General features: G+C 52.3%; 1 protein-coding gene across 1 annotated transcript in view; it reads left to right on the top strand.

Annotated features, from left to right (window-relative positions):
* LOC149306599 (CREB-binding protein-like) overlaps nucleotides 1–13,831 on the top strand; it is a 38,756-nt gene extending 24,925 nt beyond the window's left edge. Inside the window, exons 21-31 of the mRNA XM_089540844.1 lie at nucleotides 308–364; nucleotides 1,506–1,583; nucleotides 3,258–3,325; nucleotides 3,699–3,849; nucleotides 4,757–4,903; nucleotides 6,420–6,533; nucleotides 7,640–7,805; nucleotides 7,949–8,116; nucleotides 9,204–9,371; nucleotides 9,795–10,076; nucleotides 10,585–13,831. Of these exons, the coding sequence (XP_089396970.1) occupies nucleotides 308–364; nucleotides 1,506–1,583; nucleotides 3,258–3,325; nucleotides 3,699–3,849; nucleotides 4,757–4,903; nucleotides 6,420–6,533; nucleotides 7,640–7,805; nucleotides 7,949–8,116; nucleotides 9,204–9,371; nucleotides 9,795–10,076; nucleotides 10,585–12,834 (3,649 nt within the window). The 3' untranslated portion in view covers nucleotides 12,835–13,831. The remainder of the gene's footprint in view (nucleotides 1–307; nucleotides 365–1,505; nucleotides 1,584–3,257; nucleotides 3,326–3,698; nucleotides 3,850–4,756; nucleotides 4,904–6,419; nucleotides 6,534–7,639; nucleotides 7,806–7,948; nucleotides 8,117–9,203; nucleotides 9,372–9,794; nucleotides 10,077–10,584) is intronic.
* Nucleotides 13,832–14,439: the final 608 nt, after the last annotated feature.

Raw genomic sequence — 14,439 nt, 5'->3', positions numbered from 1 at the left:
TCAGATCCCAGGATGGCCATGGCAGCTGAAGTGGCCCCTGCTCCTGTGAGGAGGAGTGTGGCTGCGTGCCTTGCCTTTAGTAGGAATGGCGGCACAAGCATCATCCGGTCTGGGATGGCTTTGGGTCATTCTGGATCATTGTTAGCTGTCATGTCTAGTAGGGCTTTGTATAGTTCTCTGTTGGGACATGTCCTGAAACTCAAGCATCACTATCTCTCCCGAGTGCCTTTTTAGGGGACGGGGCTTATGGGTTATGGTCAAGGCGGAGCTGCTGTTAATTTATTCTCTTGTCTTTCTTTGTCTGTAGGACAATATCAAAAGATCAGTTTGAGAAGAAGAAAAATGATACACTAGACCCAGAGCCGTAAGTGTCACACCGACATGTTTAAAAAAACAACTAAAAGTGGTCCGCAAGGCAGCCTTTTTTACTTTTTCATACCGTTTTCCAGACCTTGTGTGAAATTCATATAGAACAGTTACTGCTCTCCTGATCTGAAGCAGTTGGAACCACATTCCATGGCATTTTCTCCTTGATTGAACTTGCCTATCTAGAACCCAGTTTGCTCTAACAGTGCCATCTTCAGAACTGCTAACTGAGAAAGCTGCCTATAAAAAGCCATCAGAGTGTTTCTGCACGGGTTCTTATTTCTGTGTTTCCTTTGTTCAAAACTTGACTCTTAGCATTTACGTTCTAATTTCCGTCCGCAGTTGCAACTTTTCCCATTTCTTTGGCAGTGTGCCTTCTGCTTAAATACAGCTGCTTAATGGATGGTTCATTGATCTCTAGTTATTTTTTCTTCTCTTAAACTGTGTGCATCTTCGCTGGCTTAGCAGCTTTTCTTCTGGTGGCCTGGAAGGGGAAACCCATCATCCAGGCCTCCGCAGCCAGTTGGACCTATGAGTGCGTTTGCCCCGGCTGCCCTTTGGCAAAGCCAGCCCTTCTCTTTGTGCGATGCATCCTGGCCCCAGCTGGCGTCCAGCTGCCAGGGGCACACCGTCCCGTGCGGATCCTGCCCTGCTGCTCCAGGGATGGTGGCTCCGCTTGGCACTGCCAGTGTGAAGCTAGGGGTGCTGGGGAGAGGGCACGTGTTTTGGGGGCATGAAGTTGTATCCTCTGCCCTCACCCCTCTTGCATTCCCCATTGCAATCTGCCTCCCCCATCTGAGCTTTTTCCTGTTTGAAAGAAGACCACAGTCTGGACCTAAACAGCCTGAACAGGTGGCAAATGGCGACCGTATGTATATCTCTGGAGGCCTAGGTTTACATTTTAAAAATCTGACTTTGAAGTTCAGATTTGCTAATTTTATATGTAAAATTCAAGAATATGCGCTGCTGTTAAAAATGCTGGACATAATATGACCTTACCTTCAGCACTAGAAAAAATAACAGGTTTCATCAAATATCAGTATTTCTGAAGGTCAGCATTTTAAAACTCAATATACTGCTGAAAACGCACTTTCATATTCTTGGAAACTAAAGCTTTGTTCTCTTATTGTCTTGCTTAGTTTTGTGGATTGCAAAGAATGTGGTCGGAAGATGCATCAGATCTGTGTTTTACATTACGATATTATTTGGCCCGCAGGGTAAGTGGCTTTGGAAGGACAAGGCTTTATTGTGGTGAGTCTTTAACTAACCCCTAAACTGTGTCACACAAGTGATCTGGAACAAAAAATGGTTTCCTCTCTGCTCCATGTCTGTGGAAATGAGAACTTCCAATGAGACGCTCTGAGTGGCTAGCGGAAATGTTATCATCTCAGTAAAAATAATAAATATCACAACAAATGGAATTATTCTGAAAACAAACATTAAAAGCACAAATAGGGAAAAGCAAGAGCCAATAAAGCCAGCACCTAACAGAGAAAAACTCACAGCAAGAAATCCCCTCATACTTCAGCGAGGAGTCGGTTTTTTATCTGCCACCCAAAGATCCAAAATGTGGGCCTAGGAGGGATTTGGGTCTCCTCAAGCATGTCTTGAACATGGTCAGCCAGGAAAGAGAGCCAGCCTCCTTCCCCCAAAGGCTCTGAAACACAGATGATGGACTTCAGGTTGCCTGCCCACAAGCTGCCACTGAGGCTTTTAGTCATGACCAGAGTTTTGAAGGGGATTCTGGGGATTTCTAGAAGTGGCCCATGATGTGGTTTGAACAGTTGATCCCCACAGTCCTGCAGAGCCATCTCTGGTCAGACTCTTTCCTGCCACAGGTTGGAGGAACTGAAATCCATGAACGGGTTCTTTGAAAGGCAGCCCCATGTCATGCCTCACCCTGGCTGTCTATTATTATTATTATTATTATTATTATTATTATTATTATAGTTTATTTCTATAGCGCTGTAAATGTGTCGCAAGGGGACATGTCCCGGTGGGTGGCCCTGCCACCCAGGCTCCCATCCTCATCTCTGAGCTCCTGCAGAGGCGCTGAAGATGTACTCCCTGAGCTGCTCATGAGGAGCACATGTCTCAGAAGGTCTGGCTTAGCCATCTGCCTATTTCCAAGTCTAGGGACAATGCTAACTTCCAGGCTCAAGATGGAAGGATCCCCTGCCTCACTTCCAGCCAGATCAGAGGTTGCAGCCATGTGCTTCTGGCCTCCTGATGCCAAGTGGGTGGGCATTACTTGGAACATCAGGGACACCAGTTCCTTCTGGGTAGTGGGCAGCTCCCTTCCGGGAGAGGCATTTCCAGTGTCTACCTGTCTGGCCTTTTAGATGTCAGACATATACTTGGCTGTACAGAGGAGGCAGTGCAGGAGTCTGGGGAGTCTGTCCTGACATCGGAGAGCAAACCCGCAGGTGCAGCTGCACGCAAAGAGCCAGTGATGGGAAGGTCTGCGTTGGCCCCTCAGTTGAGGCAGAGGCCAATGAGGCCCTTGGCAGCTCCTTAGCCAACATCTCTGCCTCTGGCTTGCTCAGCTTGAGAGCCACTTTGGCAAGAGCCACTTCCATGTTCTCCTCTTGCATCTCTGCAGAGAGTTAGTGGCCAAGGGATTTGCGCCACACTCTCATGGAGCCAGGGCTTGTAGCTACAAGCAGCCATATCTCCTGGCAGCTCAAGCCTCCATTCTTTCATGATTTGCCATAATGGCAGTATGGGCTCAGATATGTGAACGGGAGGGAGGAAACGCAGTGCCCTTTCAAGAGGGCTGGCACTTGGTCACAGGGCTGGAGCCTTTCCCCATATTGTCAGTGTCTCTGTTAATGTGGACACAGGCGTGAAGCAAGCTCTCCCAAAGGACTCACATTGGTTGTGCTTTTTAGGTTTGTGTGTGACAACTGCTTGAAGAAAACTGGTCGAACCCGCAAAGAAAACAAATTCAGTGCCAAAAGTGAGTATGTGATGTACATATGTGTGGCAGTAAGGCTTTTTTTGTGTGTGTCAGTTCTCCATGGATCGCTACTCATGGCTTTCCATGAGCCCCATTTCAAACCAGGGGGACCAATGCTGTGGACAGGCAGCTGGGGGTGGAAGGATCCAGATTTCACAGGAAGACTCAGTTGCTGTGCTGTGGTATCTGGATGTGGTAACGGCTTGAAAGCAAGGCTCTCTGGTTTCCATGAGGCTTACTTTTGAGGCAGCATGCCTTGTTTTTTTGCTCTTGTTTGGTTGCCTTGTATAATGTAAATAGGAAGGGGACATGCCTTCGGTGGGCTCCGGACGGTCTTCTCCCCTGACTCATGCTCTGCCCTCCCACCCCACAGGGTTGCAGACCACCCGCTTAGGAAACCACTTGGAAGAGAGAGTGAACAAGTTCTTGCGGCGACAGAATCACCCAGAAGCTGGGGAAGTCTTTGTGAGAGTAGTAGCCAGTTCAGATAAAACAGTGGAAGTGAAGCCGGGAATGAGGTCTAGGTGAGTTCTTGGATTCGCTGCATTACCAGATAGGATGGCATTGGTCACCTCTGGTCGCTTACCACTTGTCATAACTTTATTTTGTTGTATTTGGGCACGTTCCTCCAGTTGCTGGGGGCATTTAGCCAAGCCTGCCAGTGGAGAGGGGGATGGAGAGGATGGGAGGCGTTTCCCTGACTCTGTCCTTCCTGGCTCTTTTTGTCTTTGTGGGATAATCCAGGATCTGTCTTGCACCACTTTGTCCTTGACCATCCTTTTTCTCAAGATTCAAAGGAGTTGCTGTAGATGAGCAGATTTATTATAGTGTCACTGAACCATAGAAGCCTAGAGGCGGAAGGGTCCCCAGAGGCCCTTGAATCCAGCCCTCCATCAGTGCAGGGCCTACAGCAGTTGTATGCCCAGCAGCAGGGAGCTGTCCTGCTTCCTCTTAAAAACATCCAGAGAAAGAAACCTGTTCCTGCTCTAGGTAATGGGTTCCGTTGGCCAACTGTCAAGTTGTTTACTTCCAACATTCAGTCAAAGTCTACCATCCTCTGGCTTCAAACCATGAGACCTGGCCTTCGTCTGTGGCAGCTGAGGGCAGGCCTTTGGAGTTTAAGGGGGCCCATAGCCTTCTCTTCCCAAGCGGAACAAAGCCATCTCCTGCAGCCTCTTCTCCTTCAATGGCTTGTTCTCCACATTATCCTTCTTGCCCTTTTTAAACCCACTCCAATGTGTCTGTGTCTTCCTTAAAATGTCATCATCGCCTCTGTGACCCAGTGAAATGGAAAGACATCTTTTATTTGCTGGTTTCCTTCATTATGGGGTTTTTTTGGGGGGAACAGCAGAGATTCCTCCCCCCCAAAAAAAAAATCCCCGTTTCCTCTTCCTTCTTCAAACGGTGCGCTGACTGCTCTCTTTCCTGCAGGTTTGTAGATTCTCGGGAAATGGCTGAGGCGTTTCCCTATCGGACGAAGGCTCTCTTTGCGTTTGAAGAGATCGACGGAGTGGACGTGTGTTTCTTTGGGATGCATGTTCAGGAGTACGGCTGGGATTGCCCCCCTCCCAACACCAGGTACGCCTGCGCAGGGTCAGCGCTTGCCCTGGGCCTTCCCCTGCCCCTGCCTTTGGCCTCAGTCCTCCTGTCCCCCTCAGTTACACCTTTTCCTTCGCAAGACCAGTTCTTTCTTTGGCGGCATTCCCAGAAGACTGAGTCACTGTGAGCGACCTGTCGTTTGCCTCTGCCTTTCACCTAAAACTGTGGGCCTATAAGCAACAGTCCTTTTCAGACGTAAATATTGACATCTTTACTTGCAAAGCTCTTGGTCAAATGACATAAACCTCTTCCAACTTAGCAAGCGGGTGGTTTCCCTTCAGTTCAGCTTTTCCCACAGCCGGGTTTTTCAGCTGCCAGGGAACCCTGTCCAGCCAGCCATTCCCCTCTTCTCATCATCCACTCCGCGCATAGAGGCATCCCAGTCGGCTGAGGGTAAATGTCTTCACCATGCTGAATGTCTTAGGTTTGCTTGGATACAGTATTTGGGACTGTTTAGCTTAGAAGGAAAGATGAGAAACAGGATGATAGAGTAGAAATGTATGAAATCATGCAAAATGTGGAGAAGTGGGTTAATGCTAATCTCCTGAGAGTGTGACATTAAAAGGGAATTTCTCCTTTACACACTATTTAGTTGAACTGGGAGGGCTATGGAATTCAGTGCCATGGGAATTAATGGTGGCTGCCGACTTGGGTTGCTTTTAAAAGGGATTGAACCATTTCGTTAAGAATGGGTTATCGTTCATTACCCGTCATGGCAGCTATATGTTCACTCTGCTTGTGGAGAGGGTAGGCCTATCTGTATCTCTTCCTGCGCGGCTGAGCAGAAGCGCACCGCTGCGCCCATGTCCCATAGGTCAGTGCCACAAGCCGCTTTCTGGCTGCTGTGTGGCAGAAGGCCGAGCTCCGGCCAGAGCGATCGCGCACGGCTCCTGGAGCTTCAGCGGAGTCTCCCTTACCCAGGATTCCAAAATCCAGGGCATTCCCAAATCAAAAATTGTTCACATGGATGGCTAAAGGAGGAAAGCCTTTGCTTCCTGATGGTTCACTGTACACAGACTTCGTTTCATGCACAAAATTATTTAATAATATCGTGTATAAAATTACCTTTGGGCTATGTATACAAGGTCATAGGAAACATAAATGAATTTAATGTCTACACTTGGGTCCCATCTCCAGGATATCTCAATACATATATGTAAATATTCCAAAATCCAAAAAACTCCAGAACCCTAAAGACGTCAGGTCCCAAGCTTTTGGGATACAAGAGTCTGCTCTTGGATTTTTTTCTCCTCTCTCAGCAGACAGAAAGCTCTTAGCTCTAATCAACAGTTGAGATAAGAGCACTAGGTTTCTGGAAAGAAAGATTACAGAGCCTTCTCAAGCATGGTCTGCATTAGCAACTGTCATGGTTCTCAGGCTGGGATCCTTCCAGCTCTGTCTGAAGGCGCCAGGTTCTTCCATGTGCAGTGCAGGGGCTCTGCCACTGGGCTGTGGCCTGCCTCGTTTGCTGAGTCTCTCTCTCCTTTTGTCACAGGCGGGTCTACATCTCCTACTTAGACAGTATCCATTTCTTCCGCCCAAGATGCCTCCGTACTGCGGTTTATCATGAGATCCTTATTGGGTACCTGGAATATGTCAAAAAACTGGGGTAAGTGTTCTGTTGAGAGTCTCTTTGCAGCTGAGCCTCCTAGTGTGTCTGCCTCCTTCTTTGGTGCCAGTTTCCCACGTGGGAGAGACGCCGGCTGGCGTGGATTCAGTGGCACCCCTGCATATGACATTTCTCTGCACGAGGGCAAGAAAAATCAAGTATCAGACCTGCACTTTGTGGGGTGGGTCTGCTTGGTTGCCAGGCAATTTGCTATTGTGTGGTGTTAGTTGGAAACCTGGTGCTGCTTCATGAACTCTTGGCTGCTGGTCTGTAGCATGTTCCCAAAAAAAGAAAGAAGCTATTACGGCTGGTGGGCTCAAATCTGGTGCCAGTCCCTGGAACGTTGGGGAGGAAGACCCTGCTGGTCCCCCACACCAAACAACTTAAGGAGTCCAGCTTTGTAACTGAGCCACTCTCCCCAAAGGGACTCTTGCCATGACCCACATAGAGCCCCTAGCGGTGGACAGCGAATGAGCAACAGTGGGTACCGATACCTTCCCTCCAATTTACATACCTCCTTCCTGCCTCCTGGGCAGTTTACAGTAAAAAGTGAAATGCAAAGCCATAGTCTGTAGGTGAGAAGAAGCCCAAGGGAAGATGCCCATAAGCAGCTGCCGAGTGAAAAGACAGCAGCGCTGGCAGTGCCCTGGCCTCTCGCAGGATGAGCCTTCCTCCCCGGGCAGCTTGGGCCTTGCCATTACTGTTAAGGGCAAGGCATGTTCAGAGTTGTCCATGGCCATTGCTGGGCAATTCTGCCCCTGAGTCTCCGGCCCTCTGACAAGAACTCACCCTTGTTCTGAAGCAACCAGATTTGGGGGTGACTTCCTGATCAAAGCTGCCACTGCTCCCCATCCTTCTCAAGGTGATCATAGCTGCAAAAGGCATTGCGGGTGAGGCAAGGAGAAGCGCCTGCTTGCCTTCCTTCCTCTTTCCCTGTGGGATTGAGAAAACAACCTCCCACTTGGCATCTGCTGGGCACATACCCTGGCAGAGAGAAAGCCAAGGGAAACCAGGTGCTCAGCGGGCGGTCTGCCTCCTCCAGTTCAGCGGGGAAGGAGCTTGACAGGAACTTGACAGGAACGTTTGTGCTTTTGTGGGATGTGCAGGTATGTAACAGGCCACATCTGGGCCTGCCCACCAAGTGAAGGAGATGACTACATCTTCCACTGTCACCCTCCTGACCAGAAGATCCCCAAGCCGAAGCGCCTGCAGGAGTGGTATAAGAAGATGCTGGACAAAGCCTTCGCCGAGCGGATCATTCATGACTACAAGGTGAGGGTTGCCGGCACTGGAGGAGAGGGAGGGCCATGGGTGCCATGTTCTTTGGCCCGCCTGCCCTGGGCTGTGGGGAGGTGTCACTGTCCAGTGCTTCTCAGCTGAGGCTGGCTGGGCTTAGAAATGCGATTTCTTCTCAGGACATATTCAAACAAGCAACAGAAGATCGGCTGACAAGTGCCAAGGAGCTGCCTTACTTTGAGGGTGACTTCTGGCCCAATGTGCTGGAAGAGAGCATTAAGGAGCTTGAGCAGGAAGAGGAGGAGAGGAAGAAGGAGGAGAGCACAGCTGCTGGCGAAGCCACGGAGGTAGCAGCAGAATGTGTTGCCGGGTGGAGGGATGGTGCATGCGGTCTCCCCTGGTCCCCGCAACAGAGAGGGGCTCCCAATGCCTCCCTGCGCCTTTGACTGCTGCATCCGTCAGAAAGAGGAAAGATGGTGGACCAAAGATGGCGGCAGAGCTTCCCAAGCTGACCAGCCGGCCACCAACCCACCCACCCACCCCCTCCACTCTTTGGCCACAAAGGAGCAGCCACGGGCTCTCAGATGCGGCGCCCAGGGGCCGTGGTGAGAGGCTGAAGCCTCTTTCTCTTCTCCTTTTCCAATTGTTCTGTTTTGAGCAGCCTCTTGGAAAAGAGGAGTCTGGCTGGGTTGGGCCTGCTAGTTGCTGAGCGTCAGGGTACCAAAGGCCCAGAGTCCTGTTTCTCTAAAGGATTTAGCAGGACGGTGGCCGTGGGGGGCTGCCCCAGGCGAGGGTGCCCTCCGCCGCTGGTCTGCCTCCCTGGGCTTCTCCTTCTTCCTCTAAAGCGGATGCTGGGAAGGGGAAGCTATGTCTGGAGTCCAGATAACACCCGGCCGGCCGGCTGCTTTTGGCTTTCCAGAAAAGAAGGAAGTGCAATGGTTTCAGCCAGAAGGAGTAGCCTCTTAAGTTTCATAGAGAAATATGAAAAGGAAGCATTTGACATGAGGCAGAATATTCAGAAATTTTCTGTCTGTACATCTGACCCTGTATTATGCAAACTCATATTGTGAGGCTTCATTTACACCACTGGAAAAAATGTGTTCTCTCTGAGCATTTCAGTCCTCCAGCAAGACTGTGGTCAGTTTCCAGCAGAAGCGTAGCACAGAACTGGAGAAGCTAGAAAAGGCCTAAAGAGAATGCGTAGCTCATTTTGTGTAAGATATCTAGCATTCCAGATTGTACACAAATTTCATATTACACGAAGGGTTCCAAAACACATCCCTCATGTAATATGGGGTCCAACTGTGTTTTTTACAACCTGGAGTGGGTTATGTCTAGAGGAAGCAAAAGGTTTGGCTTTCTGTGGCCAGTTAGCCCAGTAAACGGCAGCCAGGGCTGGGCCTGGAAAGCTGAGCTGCGCCTGTGTCTTCGCAGGGGAGCCAGGGCAGCGACAGCAAGAGCGCCAAGAAGAAGAACAACAACAAGAAAACCAACAAGAACAAGAGCAGCATCAGCAGAGCCAACAAGAAGAAGCCGGCCATGCCGAACGTGTCCAACGACCTCTCGCAGAAGCTCTATGCCACCATGGAGAAGCACAAGGAGGTACCCGGGAGCCCAGGGCTAGGGTTGGGGGGCCCTTCGGGACCCTGCCTTGGAGTTAGTCTGCCACATTTATTTATCTTTGGCTTGTAGCCAGCTGGGCCTCACAGCATCTAAATAACAAAGCTCTGATATCAAAACACAATAAAACAGGTTGTGTTAATAAAGCACACATGAACAGTGCTCTGAAAAAAGGGCCCACAAAGGCTTCGGCTGGGAGGAAAAAGTGGCCCTTAAGATGCCACAAGACTCTTCTTTCCTTCTGCCCTTTTTTATTTGAAAGGGTGCAGTTGTAAAAGGCAGTGTTACAGAAGGTTGGAGCAGGCGTCGCACCTGCCACCCCTTGTTCCCAGAGGGACCCCTGGCCGAAGGGCGGCTGGCCAGCCCCCCACATGCTGACCGGTCCCTCTGCCCCCATCCCTGCAGGTCTTCTTTGTGATCCACTTGCACGCCGGCCCAGTGGTCAACACCCTGCCCCCCATTGTGGACCCTGACCCGCTGCTGAGCTGCGACCTGATGGACGGCCGGGACGCCTTCCTGACGCTGGCCCGGGACAAGCACTGGGAATTCTCTTCCTTGCGCCGCTCCAAATGGTCCACGCTCTGCATGCTAGTGGAGCTCCACACTCAGGGGCAGGACCGCTTCGTCTACACCTGCAACGAATGCAAGCACCACGTGGAGACGCGGTGGCACTGCACCGTCTGCGAGGTGGGTGCCAGGGGGAGGCCCTACGATCCCAGCCCCAGGGGCCACTCCTCGGCGGCCTTCTTCTGCTGCTTGCAATGCGTGATTCGTGCCTCAGAGATGGGAGGGAACAGGCTCACTGAGAGGGGAGGGAGTGGGCTGGAAGGCCCTGCCACTGCTTTCCTGGCAGGAGTGTCCAGTCTGCAAAGCCTTCACTGGGCATGTCTGGGTCTTTCCCCAGGCTAAACTGCCTGCTGTAGTTGTGGCAAAGCAGGTGCCTGGCTGTTTGTAGTTTCACCCAGTTGTGATTTTGTGAAATGAATGGCAAATGACCAGAAACAAACATGTGCCATAATCACGAACGGGGCAGCTGAATCCCACATACTGTTCTAGAGACTGAGCCTTTGGGGCTGGTTGGCTCTAACCTAAGCTGGCTGGGACCAAGAGACTCCTGAGCTGGGTGGGTGAGGTAATATATTTTAGGCAGATACATATTCACGCATCCCCTCTCTCTTGCCTTCTGCCTTCCCAGGATTATGACCTCTGCATCAACTGCTACAACACCAAGAGCCACGAACACAAGATGGTGAAGTGGGGCTTGGGCCTGGATGACGACAGCAACAGCCAAGGCGAGCAGCAGTCCAAGAGCCCCCAGGAGTCGCGCCGGCTCAGCATCCAGCGCTGCATCCAGTCCCTGGTCCATGCCTGCCAGTGCCGCAACGCCAACTGCTCACTGCCGTCCTGCCAGAAGATGAAGCGGGTCGTCCAGCACACTAAGGGCTGCAAGCGCAAGACCAACGGTGGCTGCCCTGTCTGCAAGCAGCTGATAGCGCTGTGCTGCTACCACGCCAAGCACTGCCAGGAGAACAAGTGCCCGGTGCCCTTCTGCCTGAACATCAAACACAAACTCCGCCAGCAGCAGATCCAGCACCGGCTCCAGCAGGCCCAGCTCATGCGCCGACGGATGGCCACCATGACCACCCGCAACGTGCCTCAGCAAAGTTTGCCTTCTCCTACCTCAGCCACACCCGGGACACCCACCCAGCAGCCGAGCACCCCGCAGACCCCGCAGCCCTCCCCCGTCAGCATGTCGCCGGCCAGCTTCCCGGGCGGAGCCAGGACTCAAGCCCCGCTCCCCCCGCCGCCACTGCCTGCCTCCCTTTCAGCTGGCAAGCCTGCCACCCAGGTGCCTGGGCCCCCGCCACCCACGCAGCCGCCTCCTGGGGCTGTGGAAGCAGCACGGCAGATTGAGATCGAAGCTGCGCAGCAACAGAAGCAGCAACAGCAGCAGCAGCTCTACCGGGTCAGCAGCAATGGCTTGCCCGCTGGCCGCGTTGGCATGGTGAGCCCAGCAACGGTAGGAGCCATCAACCCCCAGCAGCAGCAGCAGCAGCAGCCACCCCCACCGCAGCCACCGCCACCGCAGCCACCGCCACCAGTCAGTCTGAACATGGCCCGGCCTGGACCGACCAGCAGCGGCCCCGTGATGCCCAGCATGGGGCCTGGGCAGTGGCCCACAGCGCCCACCATGGCCCAGCCACCCACCTTGCAGCCAGGAATGCCGCGGCCGGTCATGCCGATGCCAGCTCAGCAGGGGTCAGTTGGCCCCCGGTTGCCTGGTGCGCAGCCATCGCCCCCCACACGCAGCATTGCCCCAAATGCTTTGCACGAGTTGCTGCGGACCTTGAAGTCTCCCAGCTCCCCTCAGCAGCAGCAGCAGGTGCTGAACATCCTGAAGTCCAACCCTCAGCTCATGGCAGCTTTCATCAAGCAGAGAACAGCCAAGTATGTGGCCAGCCAGCCGGGCCTCCAGCAGCCCCAGGCAGCCCTCCAGCCGCCGCCTCAGCCAGGCTTGCCAAACGTGAGTGCCATGCAGCCAGGGGTCCCACGCCCAGGCATTCCTCCCCAGCAGCCAGGGGTGGGGGGCCTGAATGCCCAGGGCCAGACCATCAGCATCCTGAACCCCGCCAGCCACAGCCCTGGCATGGCCACCATGAGTCCCCAGTACAGGGAGATCCTGAGGAGGCAGCTCCTACAGCAGCAGCAGCAGCAGCAAGGTAGCACTGGGTTGGCTTCTCACAACCAGTTCCAGCAGCCCTCTGCCGCCGTGGGATACTCGCAAGTGGCCATGCAGCAGCAGCAGCAGCAGCATCGGATGCAGCAGCAGCAGCAGCAGCAGCATCTCTCCCTCCAGTCCGGTGCGATGGGCCCGATGGCTCAGATTGGGCAACTGAACTCCCTGGGGCAAGCCAGCCTGGGGGCAGAGGGCAGCCCCAGTCTCCAGCAGGCCCTGCAGCAGCGGATCCTCCAGCAGCAGCAGCAGCAGCAGATGAAGGGGCAGCTAGGCTCTCCTGGACAGCAGCCCACCCCCATGAGCCCCCAGCAGCAGCAGCAGCACCTGCTCTCAGGACAGCCCCCGCCGGCCCCCCACCTGCCCGGCCCTGCGCTGGGCGCCTCCCTCGGCAGCCAGGTGCGGTCGCCGGCCCCCGTCCAGTCCCCCCGACCCCAGTCCCAGCCCCAGCCCCCGCATTCCAGCCCCTCTCCCCGGATACAGCCCCAGCCCTCCCCGCACCACGCGTCGCCCCAGACGGGCTCCCCGCACCCGGGGCTGGCGGTCCCTCTGGGCGGCCCCTTGGACCAGGGGCACCTGGGCAACCCTGAGCAGAGTGCAATGCTTCCCCAGCTCAACCCTCCCAACCGCAGCGTCTTGCCCAGTGAGCTCTCCCTGGTGGGCGACGCTTCCGGGGGGGACACGCTGGAGAAGTTTGTGGAGGGCTTGTAGCGGCCCCCCGGCTTCCTGGACCTTCTGCCCGGAAGAGACGGACCTCTCGCTTGAGGCGAGCCCTCGATGGGACTTCTTCGTCCGACGCTCATGGAAAGGATGAATTGCTGTTTAAAAACACAGAATATATATTTTTTGTTAAAGCCAGCCAGGTGTGGTTGAAATATCTGGTCTTCTTTTTGTTGTTGTTCCTGTTGTGGGGTTCGTTTGTTTTTTAAGTTTTGTTGTTATTGTTGACTTTTGCTTTTTTTTTTTTAAAGGGGGCAAATAAGTCCATTATATTCATATTTTTATTTGTATTTTCAAGACTAAGCATTTGCGTTTAACAGAGAAGGAAATGTAATATCCAGAAACTGTTCCTGAACCGATGCAACATCCTCATGTCCCCGGCTGACTCTCCGGCGTTTGATGGCTCTCCCGCCGTTCTCTGCTGAACGCTGAGGTTACCTGAAGTATTATTATTCCTGCCCTTGGGGAAGGCAGCAGCCGGCTCTGCAGACAGGAAGAGGCACACAGCCTGCGCTGCGGACGCCCAACGTGCCGCTTTGCTCCTCTGATAAAACTAGTTTTAGATTTTCAAGAGAAGGAAGGAAGGAAGGAAAGGATGACCGCTTCCTGGCCCATGCGTAAAGAGGGAAGGAGGATATCCTTTTCTTTAATTCTGTGATGTGAAACTTGAAATGAGGAAAAGCAATTCTAGTGTAAATCATGCAAGCTCTCAGATCCCTATAAATATTTTAAAAGTCCACGATTCAATCACTGTATAGAAAGGGGGGCTCATTTCTTACTTCTCTAGCAGATTGTTAAATAAACGGTGTGCAACAGACAAAGAGGGTGATCCTTCTTGAATTCATGTACATGGTATTAACTTAGTGTTTGGATTTTTTTTGTTATGAAAAACGCTGTTTTCAACATTGTATTTGGACTATGCATGTCTTTTTTCCATTGTATATATAGTATTGCTTAAAGGTGATATAAATTACAGAAGTTTTTAACATGTATTCTGTTCTTTTAAATATGTATAAGAATGTATTAAGTTTATACACATACATACATACGCATTCCATCACTTGTGGCCTAGCCCCAGTCTCTGGGACCTCAAAGCCATTGGTTGCTTGGGTGCCTTCTGTACAAGTAACTATGAAAAGGTACAGGAGGATTTCATGCTTCCCATTCATTGAACCTGTGGAGGTAGTCATTCACAAGCGTTAGCTGGAATGCCATTGTGGGATTTAAAGTATTTCTATGGTTGAGGGACACCAATATGAAATAAGCAATTTCCTTGAGCCCAACACAAGACCCCTTCCCCCCAAGTAGGAGGTCCAGGAGCAGAGCCGGCTTTCTGGGCATCCCTGCGAAGGAAGGGGCCCTTTTCCCTTTCTGCCTTACGTTGAGCTGAAGGCTAGCAGCCTTTTCTGTCGTAAGTGTCCTTCACTACCATGAAGTACATTGGCTCTCACTGGGTTGTTTGTAACTGAAATCAGTACTTTGTTCGGTTTTTCTTTTCTTCTCGGGGACCTCAGAGAACAGTAGACTGTTTAATGTTATGATCTATGCCTAAACATTTGCATTGCCAAAGGTGACCGCTTGGGATCTTTCCCCCTC

The sequence above is a fragment of the Sceloporus occidentalis genome, unplaced genomic scaffold (assembly GCF_023333645.1).
Source record: "Sceloporus occidentalis isolate IW3139 unplaced genomic scaffold, rSceOcc1.0.p SCAF_10, whole genome shotgun sequence".
NCBI classification, from domain to species: Eukaryota; Metazoa; Chordata; class Lepidosauria; order Squamata; family Phrynosomatidae; genus Sceloporus; species Sceloporus occidentalis.
Note: the sequence above shows the minus strand (reverse complement) of the source record. Positions and strands in the feature narration are given on the sequence as shown.